The sequence below is a fragment of the Sabethes cyaneus genome, chromosome 3, assembly GCF_943734655.1.
Source record: "Sabethes cyaneus chromosome 3, idSabCyanKW18_F2, whole genome shotgun sequence".
Lineage (NCBI taxonomy): Eukaryota > Metazoa > Arthropoda > Insecta > Diptera > Culicidae > Sabethes > Sabethes cyaneus.
The window spans coordinates 100,603,105-100,621,180 of record NC_071355.1 but is presented as its reverse complement, the minus strand read 5'-3'; the positions used below and the strand labels follow the sequence as shown (position 1 = coordinate 100,621,180).

Genomic DNA, 18,076 nt, shown 5'->3' with positions numbered 1-18,076 from the left:
CCGCCAACATCTCGTGTGTGCGATAATGAGATAGCATGTCAGCACTACGTTTCACTCAACTGCGAGCAGTCTGATTTGGGCCCGCTGTCAAGTTTTGAGCCCCTGTCGCTGACGTTTACTGCAGCTTGATATAGAGATGTCGATGGGGTGGTTTTACACAATCTGCACTTACGCCCTTTGGCGGTTGGTGCCGAATTGTACGTTTGGGCAAAAATTGAGCCACGGGACCTGATCCTGCCGGGAGTCGGCAAATCAGGTGCCCTTAAGTCAAGGTCTATCTCCGTGCCGATAACTGAATGGCTGGAGGGGTGAAAACAGGCCAGTCGCGAACGGAGTGCTTTGGGCATCTTGCCTCTGGTACGGTCGATCTTTGTTGTCCCTTGCGTTTCGTGGGAACAGCATAGTAGTCCTGCTCAATTTCCCTTATGGGTTTTACGCCAAGTGCGTTCTGGCCAACTTAATTGGCTTCGCTTACAATTGGGTATTTTAGTGGTATATACATTTCCGCATATTCTGACAAGATATGATGCCATTCAACCGCTACATGAAGACTTTTCCGAATTTGACTAATGGAAGTAATGAAAAAACATTTTTTTTATATTTGAAAAAAAATTTTGGAATAAGACGATAGCTTACAAGTAAACCACTTTTCTTTTTAGCTCGTCTTAGACAACACAGTGAATAGATACACTATGGTCATCGAACGATACAGGTTTCATATGAGAGCTTTAAAAGCTCGGTTAAAATGAAGAGCTCTATCAAAGAGATAGAAGAGAGGGAGAGAACTTCTGACATCAAGTCAATCGATCGGCTTGGTTGATATCTGTCAAACAGCAAATCATTCTAGTTTTGATTTTTATTAATTTTTTAATCGAATATTGACTTAATTGCAATATAAAAAGAACTGCTAGATTCAGGAAACGACGGGCTATCAAATGAGATAGAAAAATCCACTTTTTTGGGAAAATTAAAATACCCAATTTGCTGTCTGATCTGTGTTGGAGATTGTTTGTGCATATACTCCGCTAGTTAAATAGTTAGAGTCGCACAAATAAATCTTCAACACAAACGGGCAGCAAATTTGTATTTATGCGAAAAACTTTTTAATGGCTCTGTCACCATCGCATTGGTTCAGGAGCCATATTTTCGCAAGGGGTACTTTCATTCGACGGATATTGGAAACCAGAACTTTGCTGTTTTCAGCAAAACTGGTATGACAAATCCTCTTTTGATGCCCAGGGCATGCATATTGTTGCATAGGTCAATTAGTGCATGCCTTATCTCTGAGTTGACTACTCGAGATATTTGTGCAGTCACAGTAGAACTCGTCGTGGATGATGTCCATAGGCGCTATGTCTACTGTTCTGCATACTTACCACACGATGAACCGCCTCCCAGCGACGATTTCAGAAATGTGGTGAGATACTGCCAATCTAATGGGCTTCCGCTCATTGTAGGCAGTGATGCCAATGCCCATCACATCATTTGGGGCAGCTCGGATATCAATCTGAGAGACTCTAATTTGATGGAATATTTGAGTAGTACCAACCTTGGAATACTCAACATTGGCAATTGTCCAACTTTCATACGAGCTGGTAGAGAGGAAGTGTTAGATATAACACTCTGCTCAAACAGGATCAGTCATGAGTTGGCACAATGGCATGTTTCAAATGAGACACCAATATCTGATCATTGCTTTATATATTTTGATCATTTGGGTGTCTCCTTGAACGCTACAACATTTCGCAATCCAAGATTTTCTGACTGGGAACTCTTTGAGGAGGAACTGGCGACGAAATTTCAAGGATTCGTACCGACGATTGAGTCATCGATTGACTTGGATGTGGCTGTAGATGTCACAACATCTTTTATTGCGGAAGCTTTTGAAGTAGCTTGCCCGCTAAAAACTATTAAAACGACTAGAGGAACACCATGGTGGAACTCTCATCTCGCGGAACTAAAGAAACGATCCAGGAGAGCCTGGAATAGACGTCGGAGGGATGGCGTGGAGCCTTTCAAGCAGGCCCGGAAAGCCTATGCAAAGGCTCTACGATCTTCAGCACGCACGAGCTGGCACAGGTTCTGTAGCAACGTTTCCAGTTTCGGCGAGGCAAGTCGACTTAATAAAATACTGTCAAAATCGAAAGATTATCAGGTTAATAACATTCGAAGTTCGAACGGTGAATAGGGGAACTGTGGGTAAGACGAACAGGTTAAGAAGAACATCTAATATACAGAGAACTTATGATTTACAAAACCTAAATACAGTTTACTTCAGTTCAATATATTGTTTTCAAAGGTAGCAAGTGAAATATTTAACAAAAAATGTTTTTCAATGTGTATATTGAGTTTTAAAAATGGTCCAAAAAAGTGAACTTTTTTAATGCTGTGGGTGAAACGGACAATGTGTGGGGGTAAGATGGACAGGTATTGTAAATCGCCCCAACAGTGAGCATATTATTATTTTTGACCCTTAACAAATTGAATACGTAAGATATGGTGGTGTAGAGTGCAAAACGTGAAGGGGGCAGTCCACCCCCTCCCACCAGTGGCAGCCAATCGAAAATTGTTTGGCAGCGGCAATATGAACAAGCATTCCAAAGTCTATTTCGTACCTGGCTGCTGCTAATTTGTTTGAAGTTCACATTTGCCAGTTAAATTTTCATTTTTATGCATGAGATAATGATAAGAAGCAAAATCAATAATTTTATTATAATATGTTCACTGATCATCTTACCCACACTGGCGCTGTCCATTTCACCCCATCATTATACATATTTTTCAAGCGGTCCCAATTTTTCATATTTAAATAAAAATACCTATTTTTTCAATGCAGACGTTACTTGAAAAGGTATTAAATCGAAATACTTCATGTTATGGGTTACATTTTAGAATTAAACTACTCAAAAAGCTTATTTTCGATGGCAAAAAAGTTACATCCAAACGCAGAATCACTTCCAATTTTCAGTTTTTCTGTACTTTATCAAAATTTGAAAGTTCTAAATGATGATGGAAACGTTCAGAAATCATGAGATAGTAAGATGGTTGGATGCCCATCAAAACATTTACGAATTTTAGTGCTTAACTGGTAGAATCAACCACCTGTCCGTCTTACCCACCCTGTTCGTCTTACCCACAGTTCCCCCACCCTATTCTACTGCAAAAAGGATTCAAGTACTTCAAACACATTCTGAGAAGGATGTTTGTGTGTAGTATTACTATTGGGTACATCCCAACTCAATGGCGTGAAATAACCATTAAGTTTATTCCTAAAGGTGGACGCGCGACATACGAGCAAGCAAAAAGTTTTAGACCAATCAGTCTAACGTCTTTCTTGCTTAAATCACTTGAGCGGATTGTTGATCACCACATCCGCGAAACAAGCTTAGTAGAAGTTCCTCTTTATTCAGCACAACATGCTTATCAAAGTGGCAAGTCTACAACCACTTTATTACATGATGTGGTGAATAAAATTGAGGTTACTTTTTCACAAAAGGAATCTTGCTTAGGAACTTTTTTGGATATTGAAGGCGCGTTTGATAACGTATCTTTCGCTTCCATTTTGGAGGCTGCTCGTTATCATAATGTGCCTTCAATAATCATAAAGTGGATAGAACAAATGCTTAGTAACCGATTGCTTTTTTCGTCCTTACGGCAAGCAAGCATTTGGAAGCAAAGTGTTTGTGGATGTCCACAAGGTGGCGTTCTCTCGCCTGTTTTATGGAACCTTGTGGCGGATGGCCTATTGAGGAAACTCAATGGTCTAGGTTATCCGTCATATGGTTTTGCGGATGACTATCTCGTCCTAGTAGTTGGAAAGTGCATAAGCACATTATTTGACTTAATGCAGCAGGCACTACGCGTCGTGGAAACGTGGTGCCAAGAAACTGCACTAAATCCGAGCAAAACATCTATCGTCTTATTTTCAAGACGTAGAAATACCAATGGAACCCGCGCTCTGCGCTTTTACGATTCGGAAGTTGATGTTGTGAACGAAGTGAAGTACGTGGGGTTGATTCTCAACTCCAAGCTTGACTGGTCCACAAATATTGATTTCCGAATTAAAAAAGCGTGCATGGCCTTTGGGCAATGTAGACGAGCAATTGGCAACTCTTGGGGGCTTAAACCCAAATACATACACTGCATGGGCGTAGCGACGGGGGGGGGGGGGGGGGGGGTTGGGGGTCCAAACCCCCCCCCCCCCCCTAGGAGAAAATTTGTTATACACTTTCAAGCTTGAAATTTCACAGCCAGCTGTTGTTTAAAGCACGGGAAAATATACGGGGCTGATTGTACGATCCCCGTTGGCGTCGTGAACTCAAAACTCGGTGGTTCATGCTGTTTTAAGCCCCATTTAATTCGATCTTGGGTTACTCGTCGCCCATTTTCCAGGCATCTCTGAAGTCGCAGTTTTTTACTTATAAAATAAAAGATGTCGCTTTAGACCTGGACAAGCCATCTCGCACGTTGAGTCGCTCTGTGCCGGTGGGGTTGTTGTATGGAACCGTTTTCCTTACGACGTGACTGGTTCACTGTAGTTTACCGACTTTCGCCAAATGTACATTGGCAATCTCAAGCAGGGGATGTTGCCCTTGATTCATGCACCTCCACTACTATTCGCTTTCAGCTTGTACTTCGTCAAATGTCGTCCGCAAAGGCGCGTAAGTCCTCCGTGAGCATGGCCTAGCGATCTAATAGGGGGTTTGTACATTGACAGGTTCCTAAGGCGACTTATGCCTCTTAATCGCAGCGCTTGGCGTAGGCCCGTTGTACTGCTTGAATATGCCGCTGGATCCCCTTATTTGCGTTGTTGTCCGCGGCTACCAGCGATCCAACATACACGAGCTCATCTACCACTTCTGGTTCGTCGCCGTCAACGATTACCGTCCGCGAAAAAAGCATGTTCCTCTCATTTGGTCCGCGTTAAATCAGACCAGACCAAATCTCAAAATTTAAAAGAATGAGTTGATGACAGCAAACGATCAAGAATTTTCTAAGCTACATTTTACTCTAATTAGACTACATAAATGTTGCAAACAGCCAGTGTTATGAGATGATTTCGAACAATTGATAGCTACAAACCATACAGAGCAGCAAATTTTGAACGCGTTTTTCTCGAAATCAGATTTTTGTCACTTGGCTCGGTCTGACTTAACAGCGACCATTTGAGCTATTATCATTCATGTATTTGGTCTTCGACGCGTTGATTTAAAGCCCAATCCTGCTAGGCTCCGCCTTAAGTCTAGCACAGATGGCCTTCGTCGTGGCAAAGTTTCTGTCACCTGGTTAGCCACTTTTCAAAGTCATCTGCTTAACCAAGAAATTTGCTACATTTACTGAGAATCAAACCTCTCGTTTTGAAATCTGATCGTCGGTTCACCTTAAGAGCGATGTTGAGAATCATACAGGATAAGTTGTTCTTCAGCACCCTCGCTGCTTCTCGAAGAAACTCAATTCTATGGACTTTAACAGCCTCTCCCAGCCGAGATTCGAACATACAACGTACCTCAATGCCGGCTGGGAAGCCATAACTTTAACTCTGTTATTTCAATTTGTTTTTTTGTCCGATGAGCTAAGCAAAGCCGTGGGATTAAACGTCCTTTCTAAGACTTGACCCTTCTTCATCGACAGACTTCGCAGTCGGCTAGTCCAAAAATCAAAGATTCGAACATGCGACGACTGGCTTGTTAGACCAGTATCGTGCCTCGAAACCAACCAAGCGGCATTTGTCTGATGAAGAACACTCAATTTCAACCAAAATAGTTTTTAACTGAAAATAATTCTGCATTTCCTGAATAAGCTGCTTACGGTTAGGCTATGTCAGATTTGTTCTTGTAAACCCCCCGCAACCACGCAACATCGCACTAGCTTAGCTACTCAATAGAGTATTACCGGATATGACCACATGGAGGCGCTAGGTAGGAGCTTGGGCTAGAAAAAGCTATGTTGGTCGCTTTCTCGTTTGCCTTCCCTATTTTATACCCATAACAGCTTTGCAAACGTAACTTGGGTACGGGAGGGTATTTTCAGCATGTTTCTAAATTCAGCCTGTTAGCCTATTCTTTCGCCAATAAAGATACTTTGCCGACCTACAATTTTAATATGTTAAAACTATTTCCTCAATACTGTAAGTAATCTACTATTTTTTATTAAAAGAACGTCAAAGCCACCTGTTCTTCCACTAGAACTAGGCAATAGACCGAAAAAATAGATGCAATCGCTTCATAAGCTGAAAATACCCTCCTGTGTTCTATGTCACAAAAAAAATTCTGTACGCTCAGAGAGGAATACATCTAAACATTTGAACTCCGACAAGAAACAAAAACCGTACCAAACTTAATATTTCTGCTGACTTATGAATATGATTTTCCGGGATATGTGAATACCAATGCATCATGCAGCGAAGGATTATTTTGCGCTTCTGTCACACTTGATAGCGACTTTAATTATTTACAGGATTAGGTACAGGGCTGTTATGCGATTCACGACAGTATAGACTGTTTAATTTTTATTTCTTGAACATAATTTTACAGAATTTTAAAGAATGACTTTGCCTATCAATTTCACTCGATTTTGTATAAAAGAATATTATTTCTATTTGTTTTGCAAAAGTGTACCTATATCATGCATGCCTCACTGTAACATAATTGAAAAAAAGTTTGACGACGCTCCGCAATCCCACTGTAACACGTGAATGAACTCTTGAAATACCGTGAACGCAAGTAATTCCGATAACTCAACTAAAGCAGTCGATTTTTAGAAGATTGAACAAAAAACCATAGTTAATTAGAATCCTCATGGGTCATGATCAAAGCTTGCCAATTCAATCTTTTAAAAATCGGCTACTATGATTGAGTGATCAGGATTAGGAACTGAACAAAATTACCTGCCCTATGTAATCCATTTCAGCACGCGCTTATGTCCTGAATTGAACAAAATGTTTTTTAAATGCGAATTATTTAGACACTCACAAACGTTTAGGTACCCATTTTACGAGCATTCCAGAAAAATGATTGTTGCATTGCTAATTAGACTCGCAGCAATGCTTTAGAAGATTACTATTTGCCAGTGGCGACTCGTGGGGGTTTAGCTTACCTGTTCAACCAGTGAAAAATACAAATTAACACGCAGCTTTTTTTATTATCGCATTTCTATATTTTAATCATAAAACAAACATTAGGGGTATTCACGTAGCGCTTGCTATGTTGCGTAAACGGTGTATTTCGTGTATATACTGCCGCAATTCTGATTGCAGTTCCGGTTTCTATGGAGATGGAACTATTATGCGAGTAGCGGCTGTATAAATACGCAATACTCCGTATACGCAACATAGCAAGCGCTACGTGAATACCTCTATTATTTAAATAACAACGAAATACGACGGTTTACTAGCAAACTCGATACTGAATTTTAACTACGAACCGAAAACTTTTCGTTCATTTTACCTATTGAACCAAATTCAAAAATAACCACCTTCCTGCGATGCGCGCACAGGCCCACACCACACGCACCACAAGTGATATGCGTAAGTTGTTCAATGCTAAAGATGAACGATTTCATGAGAAAATTTTGCGAATAATGCATGCCAACCGCGCTCAATATTTTCAAATTCCCTTCGTACCAACACATTGTTCCTGGTGCTAATCTCTAAAGCAACGTTCAAACGTCGTGTTGAACGTTTTGCTCATTAGCTTCGTAACTAAATAAAATGGAATCAAAGCGCAGGCCACGGGGATATGTGGTTGTAAGTTGTTCAATGCTGAACATGAACGAGTTAATGAGACAATAATGCGCACGCGCTTTCGAGTAAAAGCTGTTTCACATTCGCTTTTTATCTCTTTCTCACCAACACATTGTTCCTGGTATTAATTCAGTATCAAGAATCAACACCAGGAATATGTTGGTATGCTTGTGCATTGAGATCTCTAAAGCAACATTCAAACGTCGTGTTGAACGGTTTGCTCATCAGCTTCGTAACTAAACTAAATTCGTATTGCATATGCGTCGGTGCAAACGAAACCATGAACGAGTGATGAAAACAATTTTGTCGGGCTGAATTTTGTTGCCTGTCCTATGAACAGGTTGAACATGCGGACGAGTCGCCACTGCTAGTTGCTTCTATTCGCCTTGTTTTAGCATTTTAAGCACATTCTCAATCATAATAACTAGAATGTTTTAATATTTTTTAGTATGCAGTTTTTAAACAAATCAAGTTCCAAGCGAAACGAGTAATGGTTTTTTGTAAATTTTGAACAAATGATATAATTTATAACTCTCTTCCAATATGCATATTTTTCTACTAAGTCTACATATTAAGGAGCGTCAATTGGCAGATATAAACTTATACTTATAGTTAAGAATCCATGCTATACTAGAAAAAAGAATGGCTGCAGTAGCAAAAATAACACCACGAATCTTCCAGTGTTGATTGCTATCTTGTAAAACAGCTAAAATTTTTGCTGTCTGTTCTTCTGTATCCTGGAGTGTACCTGTCAATGTAATATATATAAATAATTTTGTTGATAGCAATATGAAGACCTTATAAACCTGAATTTTCAATTACAAAGTGCGACTGATTGCACTTTTGCTCAAGTGGCATTTGCTGTCTGATTCGTTTTTTTGCATCCGCTTCTGACAAATGGTTTCGATCCATTAATCTTGTCAACTGAATGTCTTCTTCGCTGTAAGAAAAAATCTCAGTTAATTTGTTTTCTATACTGATGGAAAAATACCTACCATGTAACCGTTATTATCTTATGCATGAAATTAAGCATAATGCCATTCTCGAATAGCAACGGCAGATCCATAACAACAAAATTATGCCCAAGAAAAAAATATCGAATCACTTCCTTGTAAATTACCCGATGTATTTCAGGATGAGTAATTTCATTCAGTATTTTTCGCTTTTCTACACTATCAAAAATGATTTTCCCCAAAGCATCTCTATCCAACTCTCCGCTCTCAGCATAAAAAACGCTATCACCAAATGCAGCCTTGATCTTGAACCATGCTGGTTTTCCTGGCTCGACCACTGAAATATATTTTGACAGCAGTTATGCAACACCTCTAGGTATATAGACCTTTTTGGCAAACATAATATTGATTGTTTTAAACTGTGAATAGGTAATACAACTTCAAGCGAATAGATTTTCATTAGCATTTCATATTTACCAAAAAGTACCGGAAGTATACGTTGGTGCTAAATTCTGACCATAGTGCAAAATTCGGACCAAAATGCAAAGTACGTACCAAGTCTTGCAATTGCATCTGCATCGATAACCGGAATTCCACTTTCACGAAAAACATTTGATACCGTACTTTTGCCCGTAGCAATTCCTCCCGTCAGTCCGATGAGAAACATCCTCGTTTTTCTAACCAGCTTTCAGAAAATTTTAATCGTTTAGAGGAGACGATCTCAAGACCAAATTGATAATTGTCTCATGAACTAGAATACAATTTAATAATGCACCCACTCCAGACAGACGATTTTACTTAATTTTACTCTTGGTTATAAAGTACGAATTAAGCATGGATAATAAAGGCTTGTGTAATAAATGCAATAAATGCACGATGCATGCAAAAACACGGTAAAAATCAGCGAACCACACGAAAAATATTGTTCGTCGACTACGACTTTTTCAAATAAATACAAATACACAAAGCGAAAGCGACTGTCAAAAATCTCACAATGCCCAAAATGCAAAGCCAGAATCTGATGGGAACTGGATAAATTTTATCTGTCAGATAGGAGCAAATGAACACAAAAAATTAATCCGGTACCATAATCCAGGGGTGAAAAACGAACGTCAAATGAAGACAGAATTAACAAAAGGGCGAAGGCGAATGTCGCAAGCGTAAACAACCGAACCGAGTGAGGGTTGATTTTCCTATGCTGGTCCAGAAAAAAATAACTCTCACCCGTTTTGTTTACATTTGCGACATTCGCCCTTTTGTTAATTCTATCTAGAAATGCATTATATATTGCGCTCTTCGCACTCAATTGGACTGCACAGTTATAAAGTGCAACCTTCAAAACTGTGATGAAAAGTGTGCTACTGATATCCCGCATTTTGCACCTTACTGGACACCGCAGTCTAAAAGTGCGACTGGCACAAAAAGTGCGACAATGCGAATGCTGTGAGTGAGAAAGAGAAAGAGTGACAACTGCAATGTTGCTGTTTTGTTTTGTCATATACATTGGCATTAGAGAAAATAATCTGGATTAATCCAGGTACAGCTGCAAAGCACAATAATACCGTGGACCCCCGTTCGTTTGACCATTTTTAATCTGAACACTTTTTAATTTGAACCCCGTTGGTTTGCACGACGTGCAAATTAAAAATGGTTCAAATGTCATTCTCAGCATGACATCATTTGTTTATGCAGACAATGCACATAAACACGATTCGTTTGTACTGACCTAGCGTGTTTAATCGGTTTCACATTTCGTTTTCCTAACGATTAAGAGAGAAATCCGATCGGAAAATGCAATATTCGCACTTGCAACTGCCAACTAAAACAAACCACCAAAACAATAACAAAGAGCAGGGCGGCCAGTTCATACAGGTTTCAGCATATTTCGGGTTACCAGTTGTTCAAATTAAAAAGTAACCCCGTTAGTTTGCATGAGGAATCGTTCAAACGAACGGGGGTCCACTGTATCGCTAGAAGTCTTATGTCGGATCAAGGGGTTTTCAGTAAGGCGTATAAGTGCGTAATAATCAGAGATTACTTTTGTAATCATTTACGAATTAATTAGGTAATCAATGGTAATCAGTAGAGTAATCAATGATAATCTTAAGTAATCATTGGTAATCATGATTAATTTATAGTAATCACAAGAGATTGATTACTGGTAATCAGAGGTAATCAGTAAAGTAATCAAAAGTAACTTTTTTCGGCAGTGCGTAGGAATCATTGCTGTTGGAAACCCCTTGGTCGGATAATACACGGTACTGCTAGGGTTGCCAAGTCTGAAAATTACAAAAACCGGCCGGTCGGTCAGGCATTCAAAAAATGAAAATGCGGGGGGGGGGTTATAGCAGTATAATATTAGAGGATTTGCCTGGAATGTGTAATGTGCGTTAATGACATATTATTTGAGTAGTCGCCGGAAGTCGGTTGACAGTTTTTTGTGTAAATGGGATGAGCAGTCAATTGTGGAGATAGCGAATGGCAGGACATCACAGTCGAAACCACAGCGAACATTGTATGAATTATTAAAGATAGCTAGTTTCAGATTGACAACTACTTGCTTATGGTGCTTGTGGACAATTTAATGTATATTACCGCCAGAAGCAAAGTATTGTCACTGCAAAACTGGCTATCTTCAATGATCCACTGCTCAGGATTGCTAATAAATTTATCAGAAAATTTAACAAATCAGGCAAAAAGTACAAATCGGGCTTCGTATGTCAGAAAACCGGCCTTTTTGCAGGATTGACCGGCCACCGGCTTTGCAAGTGAAAAACCGGTCAGGCCGGCCAAAAACCGGCCACTTGGCAACCCTATGCTAGGCAGCCATGTTCTACATCTAACCATTTGCGTAAATGAGACAGCATGACACCGCTATACGTTCTGTTCTTTTCACGCTGCAAAGCCGGTATGCTGGCAGATGGGTATTATTTTCAAATCTTAGCCCGATTTTTGCAAATAATAGCAGTAGATGTTGGCTACTGTCAAACACATAGGTCGAATTTATTTATTCAATCCGGGTTGAAACTGGATGAATTTTATCTGCCAGATAGGAGCAAATGAACACAAAAAGTTCATCCAGTTCCAATTCGGATTGTATAAACCGACCCCCCGGCACGTCGCCATTTTTCTGTGACTGGATCTGAAACGTCAAAAATACTGGGCGGGAAATCACTCCATAGAAAATTAATGCGACGCCATTGTTGTTTGGGGTACAATACTGAGGGGTCCAACTAAATGGGGGTACTGTCAAACCAGTCAAACTCTGTAGACCAAGATAGCGATGTCGTGGAGGTAGGGTTGCCAAGTGGCCGGTTTTTGGCCGGCCCGGCCGGTTTTTCACCTGCAAAGCCGGTGGCCGGTCAATCCTGCAAAAAGGCCGGTTTTCCGACATAGGAAGCCGGATTGGTACTTTTTTCCTGATTTGTTAAATTTTCTGAGAAATTTATTAGCAACCCTGAGCAGTGGATCATTGAAGATACCCATCAGTTTTGCAGTGACAATACTTTGCTTCTGGGTTCTGGCGGTAATATACATTAAATTGTCGACTAACATTTGAAAGGGGCGGATAAGCCAACTGTCAAACAGAACGAGTGAGAGTTCATTTTCCTATGCTGCTCCAGCAAAAAATAACTCTCACTCGTTCTGTTTGACAGTTGGCTTATCCGCCCCTTTCAAATGTTGGTCGACAATGGATCATTGTAGGTAGCTTTTGCTCATGCTTACCGATAGATGGACACTAAAGCCCCACGTGGCATATTTGGAGTAAACTTTAAGGCTGATACAGATTACACGTCATAATTTCTTGCCGTTCCGTTGTTGTTGACGGTTGATAACGGTTAATCTGAACCGGTCTTTTTAGGTGGACCAATCAGATTGCAAGGCAGTTTGACAGACGTTTGTCGAGTGTGTTTGACAGAACATGTCTATGCTGGAGCCATCTGTGAAATTTTTTAGCTTTTCCAATGATCCATTGTCCACCAGCACCAGAAACAACTACTGTTTTACCCAAGGGGTTTCCAACAGCAATGATTACTACGCACCTTTGAAAAAAGTTACTTTTGATTACTTTACTGATTACCTCCGATTACTATAGTAATCAATCTCTTGTGATTACTGTAAATTAATCATGATTACCAATGATTACTTAAAATTATCATTGATTACTCTACTGATTACCATTGGTTACCAAATTAATTCGTAAATGATTACAAAAGTAATTTCTGATTATTACGCAGTTATACGCCTTACTGGAAACCTCTTGGTTTTACCTGACTCACTGCGAATATGCGTATTATTGAAATAAAACGTAACCATACGTTTTGTTCGTTTATAATGCATATGCAGTTAATATCGATAACAAACGATTTTTTATAAGTTGTGCTTTTGTTATTGCATTAAATTTGTAAAAAGTTGCATAAATAACAATTCCGTTTCACAATACACTTATTGCACAGCTTATTGTGTACTACTGGCACATGAAATATAACGTTTAAGAACGTTATTTTTAGTGATCAAAATTAACGATATTTTCGATACAAGGGCGATATTTTTCGAAACCTTTCGAACTAACGCGATCCCGCGAACACAACGCATATTCGCAGTGAGTCAGGTAACACAGTAGTTGTCTTCTAGTATCTTCAATAATCCATGCAATGTTCGTTGTGGTTTCGATTCCACGACTACCTAAATAATAATAATTACCGCACATTACATATTCCAGGCAAATCCTCTACTGTTTTACCTGACTCACTGCGAATATGCGTATTATTGAAATAAAACGTAACCATACGCTTTATTCGTTTATAACGCACATGCAGTTAATATCGATAACAAACGATTTTTTGTAAGTTGTGCTTTTGTTATTGCATTTAATTTGTAAAAAGTTGCATAAATAACAATTCAGTTTCACAATACAATTATTGCGTACTACTGACACATGAAATATAACGTTTAAGTACGTTATTTCTAGTGATCAGAATTAACGATATTTTCGATACATGGGCGATATTTTTCGAAACATTTCGAACCAACACGATACCGCGAATACAACGCATTTCGCAGTGAGTCAGGTAACACAGTAGCAATCCAGCTTTCCACGAGCGATAATGGCGGATATTGAGCACAAATGGGCACAATCTTTTGACATGCATTGGAGGAGCGTCGAGTTCGCCCTAACGGAGTTACTATGGATACATTCATGATTGTTTGTTGTTCGAATGTAAAAATGTAAACATTGTTTAATTTTGCAGATCAGCTGACTAAACATAACTAAACGGATTCAAACTTTTATAATGTTTTGCGGCCATAATTTGCTGAAGGTACTGGCTCAGAATACTTTTTCACAATCGTGCGAATTAAACATTCGGAACATTACACATTAACGCAAACATTAACTTCATGTTGGTCGAGCCGTTAGCAAGTTTGCTCTCGAGCAGCATCTCGACTTGATAAGAAACTTTCCGTTGCGTATTTGGACATTCTCCCTGAAATTTGCGAAAACTGCAAAGCCACAATTCATAAAACTTCTGGTCCGTTCAATTATGTTCCTCTTTAGCTGATCTGCAAAATTGAACAATGTTTACATTTTTACCTTCAAACAACAAACAATCATGAATGTATCCATAGTAACTCCGTCTGGGCGAACTCGACGCTCCTCCAATGCATGTCAAAAGATTGTGCCCAATTGTGCTCAATATCCGCCATTATCGCTCGTGGAAAGCTGGATATGCTGCCACAAACCCCCCAATTTTTGAAGGCAGGACCGACCGGCCGGTTTTTGAAATTTTCGGGTTTGGCAACCCTACGTGGAGGTGGAATAAACAAATTCGACAATCCAGCTTTCCACGAGCGATAATGGCGGTTATTGAGCACAAGTGGGCACAATCTTTTGACATTCATTGGAGGAGCGTCGAGTTCGCCCTGACGGAGTTACTATGGAAACATCCATGATTGTTTGTTGTTCGAATCAAGGTTCGAATGTAAAAATGTAAACATTGTTCAATTTTGTAGATCAGCTAAAGAGGAACATAATTGAACGGACAAGTTTTATGAATTGTGGCTTCGCAGTTTTCGGATATTTCAGGGAGAATGACCAAATACGCAGCGGAAAGTTTCTTATCAAAACGACACGCTGTTCGAGAGCAAACTTGGCAACGGTTCGACTAATATGAAGTTCAATGTTCACGTTTGCCTCTGAGTGCATTCGAATGTTTAATTCGCACGATTGTAGAAAGTATCCTGAGCCAGTGCTTTCAGGAAATTATGGCCACAAACCACTACAAAAGTTTGAATCCGTTCAATTATGTTCCACTTCAGCTGATCTGCAAAATGAAACAATGTTTATATTTTTACACTCGAACAACAAACAATCATGGATGTTTCCATAGTAACTCCGTCAGGGCGAACTCGACGCTCCTCCAATGAATGTCAAAAGATTGTGCCCACTTGTGCTCAATAACCGCCATTATCGCTCGTGGAAAGCTGGATAGAGTAAGGATAGGGTTGCCAGTCCCTTGGGATAATACCATCAAACTTTATCGTCACGAAAGAATAACGAAAATTAGAGGGTTTAAAGTGAAATCTTCTTCTTGTCTTGTTATTATTTTACCGTTTTTGTTCTATTTCTTACGTATTTTTGCTTATCCAGCTTTTTACGAGCCATAATGGCGGACGTGTTCGTAATATTTGAACAGCATTTTTGACATTTCCCCAATACATCGCACGTTTTCTTTCCGCGCGTTCACGGTAAAACTAAAGGAATGTACGGAAAGAAAACGTGCGTTGTATTGAGGAAATGTCAAAAATGCTGTTCAAATATTACGAACACCTCCGCCATTATGGCTCGTATTACACGTATTCGCTATGACGGCGCCGCAGTGGAGACACCTATACATTAGTTTCGAGTATGCGTGAAGCAGAATAGCGATTTGTTAAAGAGTGCAAAAGACAGAAATATGTCGAAAATAATTTTCACGTATTCAGCTACGGGCAGTTCTGTAAGTGGAAAAGAGTAGTGATGTCCGAAATATTCAATTATTCGATTACCGATTAATCGGCGAGCGTTGTCTGCACTAATTGATTAATTCAACTATTCGTGCTAGTGGTATTCGATAAGAAATATTCGAATATTTTTTTAATTAATTCGATTAATCGAACGATTATGAACGATTAGCGGCCATTATTCGGGGATTATTCGCATTCATATTATTTCCTTTGAAGTATTCGATTAATGCAACTACTCGTGCTGGCAGTATTCGATTAAAAATTATTCGAATATTTTTATAATTATTCGATTAGTTGAATTAATCGAACGATTAACGGACATCACTAGAAAAGAGGTCGTGCGGTGCCGTCATTGCGAATCGTAACGGAACGTCAGTGACAGTCGCATGCATTTTCAATGTGCGCATACACGCGTGTCCGGAACGTCAAGGCACTCGTGTGAATGCGCTCATTGAAAATGCATGCCTATAGTGTCGGAAGTAATGCGTTGTATAGTAAGTGAGACGTGCTATACAGCGCACTACTTCCGACACAAGGTTTAATGTATGGTACGGGAGAAAAATCGTTTGCCGTTTTTTCGGAAGTGCAATTTAGTGCTGGATACACAATATTGCTACTGCAATTGAAAACCGTAATAATAGTCGTGGATATTCGATTTTATTCTTGTTCTGTATGTCGCACGTAATATTGCTGATTGCAAGGAAAATTGTACCATCCAAAGTGCCAAATCGCTCATAAAACTGCGATCCAGCATTAAATCGTTTCGGTGTCTTCTGCGCACTTTTTCGTTACATTCCAAGCAATAAGTGCGCCGAAGAGACCGAAACGATTTAAGCCAAAATATCACTTTTATGAACGATTGCGCACTTTGGATAATAAAATTTTCCTTGCAATTAGCAATACGCTGTGATCGCAAATTGATGCGCTCAAGGGGTTTCCAGTAAGCCTAATAAGTGCGTAGTAATCAGAGATTACTTTTGTAATCATTTACGAATTAATATTACAGTATCCCCCCGCTAATCCGACACCCAATAATCCGACGACTCAATAGTCCGTATCTCGCTACTCCGGAAAATTCCGAATTAAAACGTATTGTACTTGACTTCTTTCAATCGAACACTACCTTCGTTTGGCGTCTCCGTTAAAGTCAGAATGGCACTCTTTCTAACTAAATGGAAATGGCACATGGTGCTGCTTCTAACTACGTTCACTTTTGCCATGGCTATAATATTTTCATTGCTACTCTCAATCGACAATACGTTCACTTTTGCCATGGCTATAATATTTTCATTGCTACTCTCAATAGACTGATGTGCTTGCGCTTATTTCGACACTAACTAAGAATTTCAAAGTATTTTGTTGACGAAATTGAGCATTACCGAGTATAAAACATAGTTATTGCGTACTTTCGACAGATATTTTCAAAAATTTCCGGAGTTGTTTACGTATGGATGTAAACAAAACCACATTTCAAACTCACACTGACGTCAGTTTGACTGTCGGATTATCGAGTCAAAATTCGCTAATCCGGCTATAAATTTGTCGGATTAGCGGGGCGGTACTGTAGGTAAATGTAGAGTGACTGTATACAGAGTGGCGACATGTCATCCCAAAAGTAAGCAACGCGTATTTTCTTTCTCTTTCCTGCATACGCGTTGGATTGGTCGTCTGCTCGTTTGGAATGACACTGACAGATAATTAACATTCCAATTTTGACATTTTTTTTGTTTTTTTTTTTTAATTTGCCCGGTCAACTTAACCGTCAATTGTGTATGACGCTTGATCTGTTTTTAATGTGAACGCATTCATACCAACGGGGTTCAGATTAAAAATGTTCAGATTAAAGCGGGGTACGCTGCTGAAAAGTAGTGGGTAAAAATATAGGACAAGAAATGCTCAAGAAATCGATTTCTTTTACGATTTCTTAAGCAGTACGCACCTCATAAGAAATATTATTTCACGTCCAGATGGCGCAGTTTTACACGCAAGTGAATTAAAACGTCACTTTTCCGTACGGAATAATATCCGGCACAATTTTTACCACAAGAAAAAATGACAGGTGGTTGCTTTGTATTGGAGTTGTCAAAATTTCTTCGGTAAATAGCAAGATTATTTCTTGAGTTGTTTTCTTTTCAGCAGCGTACCCCGCTTAAGGAAGGTCATTCCAGCGGGGGTACACGGTAATCAAAAGTAACTTTTTTCAAAGGCGCGTAGTAATAATTCTATTGGAAACCCCTTGGTAAACGACTACAAAAGTAACCTCTGATTACTACACACTTGTATACATCTTATACTGGAAACCCCTTGGTAGAGAGCCAATTTTTGAGCAGCCAGATATTTTTTTAGAAAAAATGGCATCTCTGCTTAAATAATGAAT

At 39.5% G+C, this 18,076-nt stretch overlaps 1 protein-coding gene across 1 annotated transcript; it reads right to left on the bottom strand.

Moving 5' to 3' along the window:
• Window positions 1–6,500: 6,500 nt before the first annotated feature.
• On the bottom strand, window positions 6,501–9,661 carry LOC128742242 (dephospho-CoA kinase domain-containing protein). The gene is made up of 4 exons (XM_053838538.1): window positions 9,250–9,661; window positions 8,737–9,031; window positions 8,548–8,681; window positions 6,501–8,489 (listed from the first exon to the last, which is right to left on the bottom strand). Exons 1-4 carry the CDS (start codon window positions 9,359–9,361, stop codon window positions 8,323–8,325), a joined length of 708 nt encoding a protein of 235 aa, XP_053694513.1. The 5' UTR covers window positions 9,362–9,661; the 3' UTR covers window positions 6,501–8,322.
• Between the last annotated feature and the right edge of the window lie 8,415 nt (window positions 9,662–18,076).